This window comes from Oryctolagus cuniculus, chromosome 4, assembly GCF_964237555.1.
Source record: "Oryctolagus cuniculus chromosome 4, mOryCun1.1, whole genome shotgun sequence".
Taxonomy (NCBI): Eukaryota; Metazoa; Chordata; class Mammalia; order Lagomorpha; family Leporidae; genus Oryctolagus; species Oryctolagus cuniculus.
This window is the reverse complement of record NC_091435.1, coordinates 519,650-538,554: the sequence shown is the minus strand read 5'-3', so window position 1 is coordinate 538,554 and position 18,905 is coordinate 519,650. Positions and strand designations below refer to the sequence as shown.

Here is an 18,905-nt window from a genome sequence, read left to right as displayed (position 1 = left end):
GTGGCACAGTGGGTTAATGCCCTGGCACAAAGCGCCCTCATCCCCTATGGGCACCGGTTTGAGGCCCGACTGCTCCAGTTCTGATTCAGCTCTCTGCCATGGCCTGGGAAGGCAGTAGAGGATGGCCCAAGTCCTTGGGCCCCACACCCACGTGGGAGACTCGGAGGAAGTTCCGGCCGTTTCAGCCAGTTGGGGAGTGAACCATCTGATGGAAGACTTCCCTCTCTCTTTCTCTGCCTCTCCTTTCTCTGTGTAACTGACTTTCAAATAAATAAGTAAAGCTTAAAAAAAAAAGTCATTAGCAGGGAGCTGGATCAGAAATCAGAATGGAGCACTGGGACTTGAACTTGCACTCCAGTATTTAATCCACTGTGCCATGCCAGCCCCACTCCTCCATTTTTGTAAAACTTATTTATTTGAAAGAATTACAGAGAAGGAGAGACAGAGAAAGAGAAAGAGATCTTCCATCCAGTGGTTCACAACTCAAATGGCCATAACAACCGAGGCTGGGCCAGGCCGAAACCAGTAGCCAGGGGCTCAAGGACTTGGGCCATCCTCTGCTGCTTTCCTGGGTGGATTAGCAGGGAGCTGGATCAGAAATGGAGCAGCTTGGACTGAACTGGCACCTGTATGGGATGCTGATGCAGGCCATGACTTTACCTGCTGCACTACAGCACTGCACTCTCCCAACCATACCCCCTCCCCCCTTTTTCTTTTTTTAAAGATGTATTTATTTTACTTGAAAGAGTTACACAGAGAGAAAAGAAGAGGCAGAGAGAGAGAGAGGGGTCTTCCATTCACTGGTCCACTCCCTAGTTGGCTGCAACAGCCGGAACTGCGCTGATCCGGAGCCAGGAGCCAGGAGCCAGGAGCTTCCTCTGGGTTTCCCATGTGGTTTCAGGGGCCCAAGGGCTTTGGCCATCTTCTGTTGCTTTCCCAGGTCATAGCAGAGAGCTGGATAGGAAGTGGAGCAGCCAGCATTCGAACCGGTGACCATATGGGATGCCGGCACTGCAGGCGGCAGCATTACCTGCTATGCCACAGTGCCCCACCCTTTTTTTTTTTTTTTAAAGCAGGAGATTGAGTTCATTAAAAATTATTTGCTGAGCCCTTGCTATGTGCAGGTACTATTCTTTGTGCTGGGAATATATTGTATTGACTAGGAACAAATCTGTGTCTGCATTGTGCTTAAACTCAGAGGAAGGTTGTAAGACAATAAACAAAATGAGTAAATTGTGAAGTTAGAATGTGATCAGTACTACAGTGACCCAGAACAGAGCAGTTGTGCGGACAGTGACGTGCTTTATGAGCAGCTGTGTGACATTATCTTGTCAGGAAATTTTTCAAAACCAGGAAAGAACAAATAAAGTTTCTTTGTTAGAAAGCCTGTATATCCATACTTGATGAAAGAAAATATTTAGTGCTCATGGAATTTTCAAGAAAGACATTTAAAGGGATTTAAAAACATAAGAGTAGAACTGAAAATGGAAAAGGCTAGTCTTAGACAGTAGAAACTCAGTGCAGGGTTCTCAGGGCAGCAGCTTCCGTGACTGTGGCCACACTGCCATCCACAGTGGATCTGAGGAGTCAGTCAGCTGAAGAAGGGCTGAAAGGGACAGACAATGCGGAAGACTTCAATAGCCTTTTTTTTTTTTTTTTTAAGATTTATTTATTCAAAAGGCAGAGTTATGGAGAGGAAGAAGCAGAGAGAGAAAGGTCTTCATCCACTGTTGCTGAAGTGAAAAAGCCCAGCCTTCAGTGAGATTCAGGGCACATTCAGTTTTCCTGGTTGAATTCCCAGTTTTCTGTTTGGCTTCCGCCCTTTTTTCAGCAGTCTTCTGTGTTTGGTGGCACACGAGGCTGTGCTTCATATAAGTTCCTTGAACTGACCAGAGGAACAGAAATGGGCTCCACATCTGCCATAATGATTTCCCTTCTGGAAGCATCCGTAGGATCCCACCATGTAGCTTTGCATCCGAATTCTTGTTCCAGTGGTAGACTGAGGGGGTACAGCGGCTGTCCCCGTGTCAGTACAGCCTGTTCCTTTTCCTGGACAGCAAGTACCATTGCCTTGGGTCCCTCCTGGGCGTAGTATTTGCCCAGGCAGCGCTCAGTTTACAGAGCCAGCCTTTGATGTGAGAGATGGAAAGAAGCTGATGGCGTCCTGCCCCTCCTCACTGACCCTGTCCATGTGGGCTGGTATCTGCAGGTGCTGCCTGGGGACACTGGGGAGCTGGCATTCCACAGGGCTCTGTCCTGGTGCTGCTGCACACATTACCTGCTTCCTTGCCCAGGAAGTTGCCAGGGTGGAAGGAGTTGACCTCGTGCAGGCAGGACACAATGCACTCCAGAGTGATTTTCTCCAGATCCCTCCTCATGGTGTGTCCCGGGGCATTTGCCCACGTCAGGGCTCCCCAGCATGCACCCAGAAGGAAGAGACCTTCCTGAGCGTGAAGCAGAGGTGTGGGGGAGCATGGCTCCAGGGTCAGCAGTGTATGGGCCGTGGTCCCCAAGCCACGGAGCTACAACTGCACGAGGGACAAGGGAAGGTTGCCTGCAAGTCAGGAGAGGTGGATCTCCATGAGGGCCAGCAGGAACTGGGGCTACACCACCCAGCAGAGGGCTGGCCCAGTGAGGAGGTGAGGCCTTTGAGATGAGAGCCGCTGCAGCAGCGGCTGGCAGCCCGACATAGATTGAGTAGATTTCTTGATGAGGCTGTTTGATAGTTTTGCATATAAAAACCTTTAGTGTTGTAGGAAGTAAATTTTTAATTGAATTAATTTATTTGAAAGCATTACAGAGAAGGAGGGAGAGAGAAAGACCTTCTGTCCTCTGGTTTACTCCCCAGATGGCCTCAATGGCTAGGACTGGGACAGGCAGAAGCCAGAAGCTTCATCTGGGTCTTGCACGTGGGTGACAGAGGCCGAAATTATTTGGGCCATTTTCCAGTGCTTTTCCCAGGTCATTAGCAGGGAGCTGGAAGTAGAGCAGCTGGGATATGAACTGGTGCCCATATTGGATGCCAGCATTACAGGCAGTGGCTTTACCTGTTAAGCCACAATTCTGGCCCTAAGAAACAGATTTTTTTTTTTAATTTAATTTATTTATTTATTTTTTGACAGGCAGAGTGGACAGTGAGAGAGAGGCAGAGAGAAAGGTCTTCCTTTGCTGTTGGTTCATCCTCGAATGGCCGCTGCGGCAAGCGTGCTGTGGCCAGCGCATCGCGCTGATCCGAAGCCAGGAGCCAGGTGCTTTTCCTGGTCTCCCATGTGGGTGCAGGGCCCAAGGACCTGGGTCATCTTCCACTGCCTTCCCGGGCCACAGCAGAGAGCTGGCCTGAAAGAGGGGCAACCGGGACAGAATCCGGGGCCCGACCGGAACTAGAACCCGGTGTGCTGGCACCGCAGGTGGAGGATTAGCCTATTGAGCCGCGGCGCCAGCCAGAAACATATTTTATTAATGTTTAATCTCATTATTCAGTTGTCTTCATTGGGGTGGATGGATTAAGTTACCTCTTGGGATTCTCACATCCCTTATTGGAGGGCCTGCTTGATTCCTGGCTGCTTACTTCTGATTCAGCTTGCTGCTGCTGCACCGGGAAGGCAGTAGATGTTGGCCCAGGTGCTTGTTGTCTCACCCCTACGTGAGACACCTGGGTGGCATTCCTGGCTCTTGGCTTGGGCCTGGCCCAGCATTGGCAATTGCAGCCATTTGGGAAGTGAACCAGCAGGTGATCTCTGTCTCTCTCTCCCTTTCTCTTGCTGTCACTTTTCCTTTCATATAAAAATTTAAAAAATCAGTTGTGGGGCTGGTGCTGTGGTGCAGCAGATTAAACTGCTTCCTGCAGCACTGGCATCTCATATGGGTGCTGGTTCAATTCCTGGCTGCTCCACTTCCAATCCAGCTCCCTGCTGGGAAAGTGGCATAGGGTGGTCTAAGTCCTTGGGCCCCTGCCACCCATGCAGGAAACCCAGAGGAAGCATTTAACATGCTATTTCCTCATTTGAAAGGGGGAGAGAGAGAATCTCCTATCCAGTGGTTCAACTCCCAATTGCCCATATTAGCCAGGCTTGGGCCATGTCAGAGCTAGAATGAGAACTAAAGCCAGGTCACCCTGTGGGTGGCAAGAACCCAGCTACCGTCACTGCAGCCTTCCTGGGTGCACATTAGCAAGAAGCTGGAATAAGAAGGCAGCGTTGGGACTTGAACCCAAGCATTCCACTGTGGGATGTGGGTGTCCCAAGTGCCATCTCAACTCCTGCAGCAGATGCCCGTCCCAGCCAGCTGTTAGGTGGCTTCTGATGAGTGGATTGAATGGCATCAGGTGCATGTGGGTGAGAGAGAAGAAGTCAGAGTGCTTTCCAACATGTGCGTGCTTTGTCTTCAGAAGTGTACTTTGGTACTGTAATGCTCATTAACTCTTGGGTCAGAACTGATGACTTCTAGCATAAGTGTTGTTCTTTAATAACCTAATATATTGTTTATGTAGATATGTAGAGTGTTGATTTTCTTTAGAAATAAGACAAGTGGTGGGAAGCACATGCCAGGAACAGTAATCCCTGAGGCTGTGGAAGCTCAGTGGGTTTCTTGGTTGTACTCTCCCTGTAGTGCCTAGCTCGGAGTCAGGCCCAGGATGGAGCCCAGGCAGGTCTGGCTTCTTGTGAGAGCAGAAATGTGAGTGGGTTTGCCATGTAATAAAATTTACGTCGTCTTGTTGAATTGATCCCGTAATCATTATATAGTGCTCTTTGTCTCTTTTAACAGTTTTTGTGTTAAAATCTATTTTGTCTGATATTAAGATGGGTACACCAGCTCTTTGGTTTCTGTTGGTGTGGAATATCTTTTTCCATCCTTTCACTTCGAGTCTGCGTGCATCTTTTTTGATGAGATGTGTTTCTTGTAGGCATCAAATAGATGGGTTTTATTTTTTAACCCATTCAGCCGTCTGTGTCTTTTAACTGAGTAATTGAGGCTGTTTACATTCATTACTATTGATAAGTAATGACTTTGCCCTGCCATTTTTGCACAAATATTCCTATTTTTTACTTTGAATTTCCTTTGAACTTTTATGGAGAGATTTTCTTCCTTTACCTTCTTTTGTAGTGATGACCATGTTTCTGTGTTTCTGTGTGCAGCACATCCTTAAGCATCTTTTGTAGGGCTGGACGGGTGGTGACAAATTCTTTTAATTTCTGTTTTTTATGAAAGGTCTTTACTTCATTCACAAATGAGAGCTTTTCAGGGTATAATATTCTGGGATGACAGTTTTTTACTCTTAAGACTTGGACTTTATCTCGCCATTCTCTCCTAGGCTGTAGGGTTTCTGATGAGAAGTCCACTGTGAGTCTAATTGGAGATCCTCTGAAAGTAATCTGATGTTTCTCTCATGCACATTTTAGAATCTTCTCTATGTTTCACTGTGGTGTTAGATTACAATGTATTGTGGCAAGGATCTTTTCTGGTCATGTCTATTGGGTGTTCTGTGTGCTTCTCGTACTTAGAGGTCCCTTTCTTTAAAGCTGGGAAGTTTTCTGCTTGTATTTCACTAAAAAGGCCTTCTAATTCCTTTTCTCTGTGCCTTCAGGAACTCCTAGAACCCATATGTTGGGTCATTTGATAGTATCCTGTAGATTCCCAACAGTGTTTTTTAGTTTTCTAATTTTCTCTTCTTGCCTTTGGTTTGACTGTATACTTTCCACAATTTGCTTTCCAAGTCCTATATTCTCTCTTCTGCCTCACTGATTCTGTTTTTAAGACTTTCCCCTGGCCGGCGCCGCGGCTCACTAGGCTAATCCTCTGCCTTGTGGCGCCGGCACACCGGGTTCTAGTCCGGTAGGGGCGCCGGATTCTGTTCCGGTTGCCCCTCTTCCAGGCCAGCTCTCTGCTGTGGCCAGGGAGTGCAGTGGAGGATGGCCCAAGTACTTGGGCCCTGCACCCCATGGGAGACCAGGATTAGTACCTGGTTCCTGTCATTGGATCAGCACAGTGCGTCGGCCGCCGCGCACCAGCCGCGGCGGCCACTGGAGAGTGAACCAAAATGGCAAAGGAAGACCTTTCTCTCTGTCTCTCTCTCACTGTCCACTCTGCCTGTCAAAAAAAAAAAAAAAAAAAAAAAGACTTTCCCCTGCATTTTTTTTGTTTGAAAGTGGACTTAATTGGGGAACGTTAGTGTAAAAAATTCAAATTCATAAAATTTAAATAAGACAGTAAAATTAGACCTTGCAGCTCGAGTGATTGCTCTAGTTATCACAAAATAGGGTAAAGACTAAGTTACTGCCCAAGGCAGGGAACACTCATGATCAGAAGTAAGACCAGTGAGGAGTTTGCAGCAGGGAGAAAGGGGGGCAGGATCCACTGCATTTTTTGTTTGTTCTATTGAAGTCTTCATTTCATTTTGATTTCTCTTTAATATCTCAATTTCATGGGAGACATTTTCCTTCATATCCTGTATGGATGTCAGTAGTTGGTGCATTTGCTTCTGATTACTTCTGTGTAATCTTATGGATCAGATTTTTGAATTCCATTTCTTACGTCTCATTGTCTTCACAATCCAGTATTGAAATGTCTTGTTCTTTTCGGGGAATCATGTTATCTTCCTTATTCTTGTTTCTTGAATTGGTGCATTTGTTGTTCAGCATTTGTGGCGATATTCTTTTTTTTTTTTTTTTTTTTTCTGCTGTAGTGACTTTTATCTTTGTACTATGACTTTGTAGATAAATGGACTGTCTGCTTTCAGTGAATCTCCAGAGGCTTGTGGTGTATGTGGCCAGAGAGCTCTGTTCAGTTCTCTAGGGTTAAGGTCACACTTAGGGGCCAGCTCTGTGCTGTAATGGGTGAGGCTGCTGCCTGTAGTGCCGGGGTCCCATATGGGCGCTAGTTCGAGTCCTGGCTGCTCCAGTTCTAATCTGGCTCTCTGCTGTGGCCTGGGAAGGCAGTAGAGGATGGCCCAAGCCCTTGGGCCCCTGCACCCCTGTGGGAGACCTGGAGGAAACTCCTGGCTCCTGGCTTCGGATTGGCAGAGCTCTGGCCATTGAGGCCAATTGGGGGGCGAACTAGCGGATGGAAACCTCTCTTTCTCTCTCTCTCTCTCTCTCTCTCTCTCTGCCTCTCTTCTCTGTGTAACTCTTTCAGATAAATAGATAAATCTTTAAAAAGAAAAAAATGATATGCCTAAAGTAACACACCCAGGTTCAGTGTAGTAAATCTTCTTTCTCTTTTTTAATAAGAAGGGGGATTTTTTCTGCTCAGCTGAGCTCCTCTCCTCAGTGGAGACCAGTGCCTGAGTGCTAGCCCCAGTGGGTATAATATTCGTCTGCTCTGTCCCAAGGACCACACAAAGGATCTATGCAGTATAAGCTCAGATTCCGCAGCAGTGTCTCTCACCAGGTAACCGGGGAACCCTGAGCAATGGAGTCTCCCACAGCGACTGCTCAAAGTCCTAGCCATGCTGTGAGTCCTCCCACACACTCTCGGGTTTCTTCCCAGTCCCAGAACAGAAGCCTCACAGTCTCAAGCTCCTAGCCCTCTTTAGTTCTCCCCACTAGAGTCAGGAGTCTCCACTCCGCTGGTTGCTGGGGGCACAGACACAAACTAGTGCAGCTGTTACGTATGTCCAAAATGGTGCCTGCTCTATTGGCTTGTTTCAGTACTTGGGTTTTTTATTTTTTTTAATTTTTATTTGACAGATAGAATTAGAGAGAGACAGAGAGAATGGTCTTCCATTCATTGGTTTACCCCCCAAATGGCCGATACGGCTGGAGCTATGCCGATCCGAAGCCAGGAGCCAGGTGCCTCTTCTGGTCTCCCACGTGTGTGCAGGTGCCCAAGCACTTGGGCCATCCTCCACTGCCTCCCGGGCCACAGCAGAGAGCTGGACTGGAAGAGGAGCAACCGAGACTAGAACCTGGCGCCCATATGGGATGCCGGCGCCACAGGCAGAGGATTAACCCAGCGAGCCATGGCGCCAGCCTAGTTGTTACAGTACTTGTAACTGACTTGTAACTTGATGGTGATCCGGGAGAGAGAAACAGGTCCGTCCCATCCTTTTTTTTTTTTTCCCCCCTCCTCTAGTTTGGCTGGTACATTTTACCCCCACAGGGTTCCAAGCCAGGTTCCCTCTAGGCTTTTTCTGTAGGTTTTTCGCCAGTGGATTGGACTGCTGGAGTCTGGTTTCACCTCACTTTCTTTTTTTATTTATTTGACAGGTAGAGTTATAGACAGAGAGAGAGGCAGAGAGAAAGGTCTTCCTTCCGTTGGTTCACCCCCAAAATGGCCACCATTGCCGAAACTGTGCCATTCTGAAGCCAGGAGCCAGGTGCCTCCTCCCGGTCTCCCATGTGGGTGCAGGGGCCCAAGCACTTGGGTCATCCTCCACTGCCCACCCTGGGCCATAGCAGAGAGCTGGACTGGAAGAGGAGCAGCCAGGACTAGAACCGGTGCCAGCCCCTCACTTCACTTTCTAACACTGTTGCGTGGATTCTTGGCTGCTGGAGCCCTGAGCTGTGGGCTCCTATGCGCTCCACATAGGTCCACCATGTCCCTCTAATTTTGGTAGAGTTTTCTCTGCCATTTTCTTCCTAACTCTTCCTTGAGACTACAGTCTTTCCACTTTTTTTTTTTTTAAAGATTTTATTTTTATTTATTTGAGAGGTAGAGTTCCAGACAGTGTAACAGAAAGAGAAGGAGAGGCAGAGAGAGAGAGGTCTTCCATCCGATGGTTCACTCCCCAAATGGCCACAACGGCTGGAGCTGTGTGTATATGAAGCCAGGAGCCAGGAGTTTTCTCTGGGTCTCCCACGTGGGTGCAAATACCCCAAGGACTTGGGCCATCCTCCACTGCTTTCCCAGGACATTGCAGAGAGCTGCATCAGAAGTTGGAGCAGCCGGGACTTGAACCGGCACCCATATGGGATGCTGATGCCACAGGTGGAGGACCAACCTACTTCGCCACAGCACTGGCCCCTCCACTTTTTTTTTTCTTTTGACAGGCAGAGTTAGTGAGAGAGAGAGACAGAGATAAAGGTCTTCCTTTGCCGTTGGTTCACTCTCCAAATGGCTGCTATGGCCAGTGCGCTGCGCCGATTCGAAGCCAGAAGCCAGTTCTTTTTCCTGGTCTCCCATGTGGGTGCAGGGCCCAAGCACTTGTGCCATCCTCCACTGCCTTCCTGGGACACAGCAGAGAGCTGGCCTGGAAGATGAAGAGGGGCAACCAGGACAGAATGTGGCGCCCCAACCGGGACTAGAACCTGGGGTGCCGGCGCTGCAGGTGGAGGATTAGCCTAGTGAGCTGCGGTGCCGGCCCCTCCACTTTTTTAAAACTATCTTCTGGGCTTTAGCAGTAAGCTCCCTCCCTACTCCACCATCTTGGAACCCAGTTCTAGATTATTTTATCAGTGAATTTTTAAAAAATTCTGCCTCTAATTACTTTGAAGTAACAATGTACACAGTTTTTTTTTTTTTTTTTTTTTTTTTTTTTTTTTTGACAGGCAGAGTGGACAGTGAGAGAGAGAGAGAGAGAGAGAAAGGTCTTCCTTTGCCGTTGGTTCACCCTCCAATGGCCGCCGCGGCTGGCGCGCTGCGGCCGGCGCACCACGCTGATCCGATGGCAGGAGCCAGGAGCCAGGTGCTTTTCCTGGTCTCCCATGGGGTGCAGGGCCCAAGCACCTGGGCCATCCTCCACTGCACTCCCGGGCCACAGCAGAGAGCTGGCCTGGAAGAGGGGCAACCGGGACAGAATCCGGCGCCCCAACCGGGACTAGTACCCGGTGTGCCGGCGCCGCTAGGCGGAGGATTAGCCTAGTGAGCCGCGGCGCCGGCTCAGTAACAATGTACACAGTTTTTAAATAGTAGGCTGATTAATTACAACATATACATTTAATTTATCTAAGTCTAAATTTAGTCAACACCTTCTTTCTCCTCTTAGATAAGGAGGTTAATTAAACTCTGTTTATACCTCCCTCAACTGAAGTTTTTGTCATGGTGGTTTTAAATATCTTCTGTTGAGAATATTTTTTAGCCGTACAGTCTGTCCATCTGTGTGGCTACCTATCTGTTGCTTTAAGTAAGCCTTTTATTTTGGGATATTTAATGGATTTGTAGAGCGGAGTTCACAGTTCCTGCCTTCCCTTGCGCAGCGCCGCTGGTGTCAGCGTCTGCACACGGCCGTGGTGCATGGTTGGAGCTGCTGCATTCGTGTTTGCTGGAAAGATTTCCTTTGGATTTCCCCTGTATTTCCAGGATGCCATCCGTTCTCTAGTGGCCATTTCCCCTCTCTCTCCCACATCTCTGCTGCTTGGCGCTCCGTCTCTCCTTGATTTTGATGACCTTGACGGTTCTTCCTCAGCTAGGGTGTGCCCCTCCAGGTGGTGTGTGCTGCCTCACCTGCGGTTCCATCCTTCTCTCCTGCCTGCCGCTCAGTGCAGCCTTCACTCAGGCCGGAAGTGAGCAGTGGCTGCCTGTGAAGGTCCGTGTAAAGCTGTTCTGTGAGGAAGGCTTGTCTCTTCCCTCCAGTACTTAGTTGATTTAACCATATTTTTGCATACATATGACCTCAGTGTATTTTTGACCTTAGTTATCATCCCAGATGACATTATTTATTTTATTGCCCCATTGTTCCAGCCCTGGCCAGTGTGAGTGGTTTTGGGATGATTCTTGGGTCCTGTGACACACCCTGAGCCTTATGAACACATCCTGACTTTCAGGTACTGCATGGTGCTCCGGGCTCCTCTTAATCCGAGGAGCCCTGGAGCCTTTTATTGGATTTGTCTCAGAAGCCAAGGTCTGGGGCTTTGTGTGCTCACTGCTCCTTAGGTGTCGCTGCCTCTAGGCCGTCTTAGTGGACTGCATTAGGAAACGTGTATGTTTGGACTGTTGTGTGCATGCACATATGTCTGTGTGTGCATCTACGAGTGTATATTAAAATAAATATGAGTGAGTCCTGAAATCCCAAACAAATTCAGCATCACATGCTTGATTCTGTCCTGTCCTTGATGCATCTGTAATCTCTTTCTTAGAGCGTGAGACATCTGGCTTCTGTCTCTGTTTATTTACTTATTTCTTCAACTCTAGTATAAGTGTAGAGCAGTTTCAGAATTAACTAACCCATATCTGCATGAGAAACCAACTTATGTAGTATAGTGTTTGTTTATATCTTTGTCTTTAGCTTCCAGTCTAAATGTGTCTTCCATTGTGGCCAGCACCTTTCATCTTCACCCCTCAGTGTCTTGGCTGATTTATGTTTCTCCATGAGTGGTCACATTCATTGGCCACATGCTGATCACTTCCTGGGATTCCCCTCACATGCTGGTCAAATCAAAAAATACTTGTAGGGGCCGGCGCTGTGGCGCAGCGGGTTAATGCCCTGGCCCGAAGGGCCGGCATCTCATATGGGCACCGGTTCTAGTCCCAGCTGCTTCACTTCCCATCCAGCTCTCTGCTATGGTCTGGGAAAGCAGTGGAAGATTGCCCAAGTGCTTGGGCCCCTGCACCTGTGTGGGAGACCTGGAAGAAGCTCCTGGCTCCTGGCTTCAGATCAGTGCAGTTCCGGCCGATGTGGCCAGTTGGGGAGTGAACTATTGGATGGAAGACCTCTCTCTCCCTCTCTCTGCCTCTCCTCTCTCTGTGTAACTCTAACTCTCAAGTAAAAAAAAAATAAATTAATTAAAAAAAAATACTTGTGGAGTCTGGTGCCATGGTATAGCATGTTGGGCATCGCCTGCAGCACTGACATCCCATATGGGTGCTGGTTCAAGTCCCAGCTGCTCTTCTTCCAATCCAGCTCCCCGCTGATGACCTGGGAAAGCAGTAAAAGATGGCCCAAGTGCTTGGGCCCCTGCACCCATGTAGGAGACCCAGAAGAAGCTCCTGGCTCCTAGCTTTGGATCGGCTCAACTCCTGCCATTGGAGCCATTTGGGGAGTGAATAAACCAGTGGATGGAAGGCCTCTCCCTCTGTCTTTCCTCTCTCTGTAACTGCCTCTCAGGTAAATAAATGAATCTTTAAAGAACAATATTTAAGAAAAATACTTGTATACCTTTAAGTTCATTCTTTGTAATGCACAATTGCATAGAGTCATATGCCCACCACCCAGATCCATCCAGAACAGTCCAGTTCCTAAAAGTTCCTGAGTGCCTATAATCAACCACTCCCCTACCCAGCCCCCGCTACCAGTTGTCTGTTTTCTGTTGTATGGTTTTTCTCTTCTCCAGGTTGCATTCTACAGTATGTAGCCTTTTGTGTTACATAGCAAAGCTAAGTTGAAGATACATGCAGATTTTCTTTTTATTTATTTTTTTAATTTATTTGAAAGTCAGAGTTACACAGAGAGAGGAGAGGCAGAGAGAGAGAGAGCGAGTCTTCCATCGATGGTTCACTCCCCAGTTGGCCGCAATGGCTGGAGCTGGGCCGATCTGAAGCCAAGAGTCAGGAGCTTCTTCTGGGTCTCCCACACGGGTGCATGGGCCCAAGGACTTGGGCCATCTTCCACTGCTTTCCCAGGCCATAGCAGAGAGCTGGATCGGAAGTGGAGCAGCCAGGTCTCGAACCAGTGCCAATATGGGATGCCTGTGCTTCATGCCAGGGCTTTAACCCGCTGTGCCACAGAGCTGGCCCCTGTTTTATTATTTTTAGGAAAACATTTGTTTTGTTTGAAAGGCAGAGTTAAAGAGAGAGGGAGTGAGAGACAGATCTTCCACTAGGTTATTCCTCAAATGTCCACAAATGGGGCTGGTCCAGGCTGAGGCCAGGACCAGCGTTCCTATGGGGTGTGGGCATCGTAGGTGGCAGCTTAACCCCCTGCACCATGTTGCTGGCCTCCTGAATTTAGTTTTTATTTTTCAATTTTGGTGGGTTAGGTTTAGTGTTTCCTTTATTCTTCCTTTTCATTCTTTCCTTGGGATTACACCTTTAATATTTCCTGTGAAAACTTTCTCGAGACAAGTATTCCCAGGTTTTGTTCTCCCAACTGTATTTTTATTTCTTTTCATTTATCCCAGGTGCTGCCAGAGTACCGAGGAGTTCAAGTGAGCATGAAAGGATCATGTGAGGGTGGCCATGGGTAGTGGTCTGTTGAGTCTTGGGGCAGGGTTGCAAGACTGCACCTGACATGCCACAGGGGCCACAACAGAGGCAGATGACGGTAGCAGGGGCCCTGCCATTCTCAGCACAGTGCCTGACCTTTGAACAGTGAGGGTCCCAGGGAACCTGCCCCCCTTTCTGTCTACTATGACCATGCCAAGTCCCTCTTCACCCTCAGAGCACCCAGTTGCAGCAGGAAGCTTGAGTTCAGTTTCCATCATTTTGAGTCTAAAATGCTGTGTGGACAGATGGGTCCTCTGGGCTTCAGAGGGTTCTGGTTCTGGCTGCTACATGGCAGATGCAGGGATGTGGCTCCTGCAGAAACTGGGTGGAAATGTGGGCTGAGCAGGGCTGCTGGGTTGTTCATCCTCAGGTGCAGGCTGCAGCTGTTCTTCAGTGCAGCTGTTGCAGGCTGGGTATTACTGACAGTGCTGGGTGTGCGTCCCTGTGACCTCTGTGACAGGCCAAGTATAACTTGCCAGCTTTGACTCATTCACTCACTATAAAGTGATGTTTGACGTTTGCATCTTCAGGTTGGTTTAGCTTTTATGGGACCTACCTCTTCCAGGTGTTTTTTGATTTTTTGAAAGGCAGAGATAAGAAGAGAGAGAGGGGGTAGAGAGACAGAGAGATTTTTCCATCCACTGGTTCACTCCCCAAATGGCCACAATGGCCATCGCTGGATCAGGCCAAGGCCAGGAGCCAGAAGTCTCTTCCAGGTCTCTCAAGTGAGTTCAGGGGTCCAAGCCATCTTCTACTGCTTTCCCAGGCACATTAGTAGGGAGCTGGATCAGAAGTAGAACATCTTGGACTTGAACCAGCACCCACATAGGATGCTGGTGTCACAGGCGATATGTGGCTTTACTTGCCGTGACAGAATGCCAACCCCTCTTCCAGGTATTTGACAATGAGTGGGAGGGAGGTCATGTGCCTATCTAGTGTCAGCATGGCTGCAAGTAGGGATGGAGGCGGAGTCTGCAGCTTCCCTCTCTGGGTTCCTAACTTTACACTACTTACTTAAGCCACTTGCCTACACAAGTTGAATATTTTCCCATTATTATGTTTAAAAATGATACATAGTTCATATAACACAAAATCACAAATTCAAAGTTTGTACTTGAGTATTTGTAAGACATTCACAGTGTTACTCTTACCCAGTTTCAGACATTTTCATTATTCCAAAAAGGAGCCCTGTTCCCGTTGGCAGCCACTCCCCTTTCCCTCCTCTCCTCAGCCCCACAGAACAGTCTTCCTCGATGTTTCTCATCAGTGTTACTTGCTGTGTGGCCTTCTGTGGCGAACCTCTGGTGTCGGTGTGTCTCCGGGGCATCCCTGTCGTGGTGTGTCTGTCCTCCATGTTTTTTAATGGCTGAATAGTATCCCATTGTGTGGATACAGTTGACCTCTGTCCTAAGATTCAACCAACCACAGATTGAAGGTTTTGGGGAAAAATAAAAAATCTGTACAGAATAGGTAGTTTCTTGTCATGGTTCTCTCAGTAATACAGTGTAACAGTTCAGTATTGTAACTACCTGGAGGTCGCTCAGAGGACCTGGGAATCACAGCAAATACTGTGCCAGTTTATATCCACAACTTGAGCATCTGTGGATTTTGGTGTTTTGGAAGGGGGTCCTGAAACCAAACCCTGCAGATGCTGAGACTGCTGGGTTACATACTTTGTTTATCCATTCACCCATCATTGAGGCTATTTGTACCCTGTGGGTATCAAGAGCAGTGCTTCTGTGAGCATTTATGGATATGTTTTTGTGAGGACATGTGTTTTTAATTTTTGTGGCATCCTCCAGTTCTTTTTTTCTCTCTCTGTTTTTAACGTTTATTTATTTTCATTTGTTTGAAAGGCAGAGGAAGAGAGAGAGAGAGAGAGAGCGAGCGAGCGAGCTTATATCTGCTGGTTTACTCCCCAAATGGCAGCAGCCAGGACTGGGTCTCTCTGAAGCCAGGAGCTAGGAACTCCATCTGGGTCTTCCACATGGGTGGCGGGGGCCCAAGTATCAGCAGGAAGCTGGATCAGAAGCAGAGTAGTGAGGACTTGAACCGCTGCTTTGATATGGGATGCTGGTGCAAGCTGCAGCTAAGCCACTGCGCCCCAACGCCTGCCCCACCACAGTGCTTTCTTAGCGTGTCTCTTTCCCTGTGAATTCCCTGGCTACACCCTCTGCTTTCCTTCCCCAGGCACACGATCAAGAGCATGAACTTGAGACTGCTGAGCACAGTAGCAGACAGAACGATGAGGGAGGCCGGCAGCAGCGGACTCAGGTGACTCTCCTGTGGGGCACAGGGCTATCAGCCTCCTGGGGCCGTGGGGCCGGTCCTGAAGTTCACACAGGCTCAGCTGGTCTCAGAGCCGGGTGGAGCCATTGCTGGGAGAGGCTTGTGCGAGTGGTCGGCTGTGTTCTGTGTGTGAGCTGTCCTGGGACTGATGGCGGGAACGTGGGTGGATGTCCATCCTGTGGGCAAAGTTCTAGCCAGGTGCCAGACTGTGTGAGAGACATCCCTACCAGCTTTGGCAGACCCACACTGCAGTGAGGGAAATGGGGGGGGGGGGCACACCTGGGGGCTAGAGTGTTCAAGAGAAGAGAGGGTGTAGGGGACTCAGACCAGTGGTGGGAGTGAGCAGCGACCCAGTGCTGCCTCCTCACGATGTCCGTGCTCTCCCCTCCGAGAGTACAGCCTGCTTCTTCCTCTCCTTCATGTTCATTTTGAGCTTTTTGGCGTCTCCCTTATGTTGGTCCACACGTGTCTTCTCATCAAGAATGCTGCTCTCCACAGACGGTGCCCAGCTTGGAACTGGAAGCCCTGCGCCTTAGCCTAAGCAACATGCACACCGCGCAGCTGGAGCTGACGCAGGCCAACCTGCAGAGGGAGAAGGAGACGGCCCTGACGGAGCTGCGGGAGATGCTCAACAGCCGGCGAGCCCAGGAGCTCGCCCTGCTGCAGAGTAGGCAGCAGCATGAGCTGGAGCTTCTGAGAGAGCAGCACGCACGGGAGAAGGAAGAGATGGCGCTCAGGAGTGCGTGCGAAGCAGGTGCTGCACACAGGGGTGGGCCCTTCGCGCCGCTGCAAGGGCTGCTGCCCTTCAGTGATCTCCTTAGAAGTCAGCTGCTTATTTTCTAGATAACTTTTCCTGTCTGTCAGATACAGAGTCCTGCTTCTGTTGCTTGGGTTGCCCATGATTGTGTTGGTGGCTCCACCAGTGTGAAGTGCTTCCTGCCAGGTCTCCACGCCCAGGCCCCTGTCCTTGCACGAGGATGTGTAGTGCCCTGGCGGCAGCCTTGCTGTCTGGCCTTGGTGTGCTGCACAGGGCCTTGCTCTAGCTGGGCTTGTGTGGGCAGCACCCCAGGCCTAGAGCAAGCATTTATTATTCACCCTGTTTTGCAAGGCTCTGGTGTTGAGTCAAACGCCTTCTTGTTCTTAACTCCCTTGCTTCTTGTCGACTTCTCCAGTGGACTTGTGTACATTTGGCGGGAAGTTTCCTCCTCAGTATCTTTGGTACAATTCCGTGTATCTGTGGGCTGTGCTTAGACCCAACCCACACTCTTGACTGTGGACACAGACCTGGAGGGTGACTGACCTGAGCACTGCTTTACTTTGTGATTATCTGGCTTTATGTCTATTAGTTTTTTTACAGTTGTTTTTAAAAGATTGATTTATTTATTTGAAAGAGATCTTCCATCCACTGATTCACCCCCCTCCTAAATGTCAACAACAGCCAGAGCTTCATCCAGTTCTCATGTGGGTGGCAGTGGCCAAAGTACTTGGGCTATCTTCTGCTGGTTTTCCCAGGCCATTAACAGGAACCTGCATTGGAAGTGGAGCAGCGAGGGTACGAACCAGCACCCATACAGGATGCTGTGCCACAAAGCCAGTCCCAATAGATAGTTTTATGTTTTTCTTTTCTTTTCTTTTTTCTTTTTTTTTTTTTTGGACAGGCAGAATTAGGCAGTGAGAGAGAGAGAGACAGAAAGAAAGGTCTTCCTTTTCTGTTGGTTCACCCCACAAATGGCTGCTGCAGCCGGCGCACTGCGCTGATCCAATCCGAAGCCAGGAGCCAGATGCTGCCTCCTGGTCTCGCATGTGGGTGCAGGGCCCAAGCACTTGGGCCATCCTCCACTGCCTTCCCGGGCTACAGCAGAGAGCTGGGCTGGAAGAGGAGCAACCAAGACAGAATCCAGCGCCCCAACTGGGACTAGAACTTGGAGTGCCGGCACTGCAGGCAGAGGATTAGCCAAGTGAGCCGCGGCGCCGGCCAATATTTTTATGTTTTAATCTTAGTGGGTTTGTTTGTGCAATTCTTTGTTACAGTAGTTAGTACTTTCCTAAACTTTTTTTTTTATAATTTCCTTTTGTGTGTGTGTGTTTTAAAGATTTTTTATTTTATTTATTTGAAAGAAATTGTTATAGGGGCCAGCGCTATGATGCAGTGGGTTAAAGCCCTGGCCTGAAGCGCCGGCATCCCATATGGGTACCAATTCTAGTCCCGCTAGCTCCTCTTCAAACCCAGCTCTCTGCAATGGCTTGGGAAAGCAGTAGAGGATGGCCTGAGTCCTTGGGCCCCTGTGCCTACATGGGAGACCCAGAGGAAGCTCTGGGTCTTGGCTTAGGATCGGCACAGCTCCGGTTGTTGCAGTCATCTGGGGAGTGAACCAGCGAATGGAAGATCTCTTTATCTTTCTCTCTGCCTCTCCTCTCTCTGTGTAACTCTTTCAAGTAAATAAATAAATCTTAAAAAAAAAAAAAAGAAGAGAGAGAGAAAAAGACAGAGTTACAAAGAGAGCGGCAGAGACAGAGAGGTCTTCCATCCACTAGTTCACTCCCCAGATGACTGCAATGGCCACGCTGTGCCGATCTGAAGCCAGGAGCCAGGAGCTAGGAGCTTCCTCCAGGTCTCCCACCTGGGTGCAGGGGCCCAAGGACTTGGGCCATCTTCACTGCTATCCCAGGCCACAGCAGAGAGCTGGATCAGAAGAGGAACAGCCAGGATTAGAACTGGCGCCCATATAGGATGCTAGCACTTCAAGTCAGGGCTTTAACCCATTGGGCCACAGTGCTGGCCCCCAACTGAATATCTATTTTTGTTGTTATTATGAACATCTATTTTGAAGTAACAGTGTTTCTGAGGTGGAATTCATGTTCCACACAGTTCACCCCATGTGCCATCAGGTTTTTTGGTTAAGTCAGAGTTGGGCGGCCATTACCATGTGTGAATTATGAGCATTCATCACCCCAGGAAGGCATGCTGTCCCACTCAGAGGGCCTCCTGGGGCATTGCCTGTTTGCTTGTTTGTCCCGTTTTCCACGTTACAAGGTCTCAGACTTGCTGAAATTCCCTGACCTGGGTCCTCCCTGCCATTCTCCCACCCTAGGGACCAGTTTGCCTAGCTTCTTTTTCACTTTTTCTTGTGATTCTTTGTTTAGCTTCAGGCAAACTCAAATACAGATCTTCTATCCTCTCGCATTTTTGCAGTGTAAAACATGGTTTGCTCTTTGTGCCTTTCTGTGGAGCTCTTTGTGCTCCCAGGACGCTTCAGTGCAGGCCTCCCCTGCAGCTGCCCTGAGCTGCTTGTGCAGAGCCTTCTGTGCACTTGCACGTTGCCCTCAAGGCTGGATCCTGGGCGAGAGGGTCCTCCCCCAGGTCCACCTCTGTGTTTACTGAGGCCTCCTGCCACTTCTCCCTGGTGTACACCTCTCCAGGTGTGTGCCTGCATCTCAAGTCCACACAGCTTAGTCTCCCTCTGCCCCGCGACTCATTTCCTGGTCCTGCCTTTCCTTGGTCTGGCGCCTGATGATCCTTCGGAGGGTCCCTGATGCCC

The 18,905-nt window shown here is 49.1% G+C and overlaps 1 protein-coding gene across 4 annotated transcripts in view; it reads left to right on the top strand.

The window, feature by feature from the left end:
• Positions 1-18,905, top strand: part of PCNT (pericentrin) — a 161,576-nt gene that overhangs the window by 15,426 nt on the left and 127,245 nt on the right. For all 4 annotated transcript variants that reach the window (XM_008267246.4, XM_008267245.4, XM_070071719.1 and 1 more), the window contains exons 4-5: positions 15,268-15,351; positions 15,865-16,120. In XM_008267246.4, coding sequence (XP_008265468.2) covers positions 15,268-15,351; positions 15,865-16,120 — 340 coding nt within the window. The remainder of the gene's footprint in view (positions 1-15,267; positions 15,352-15,864; positions 16,121-18,905) is intronic.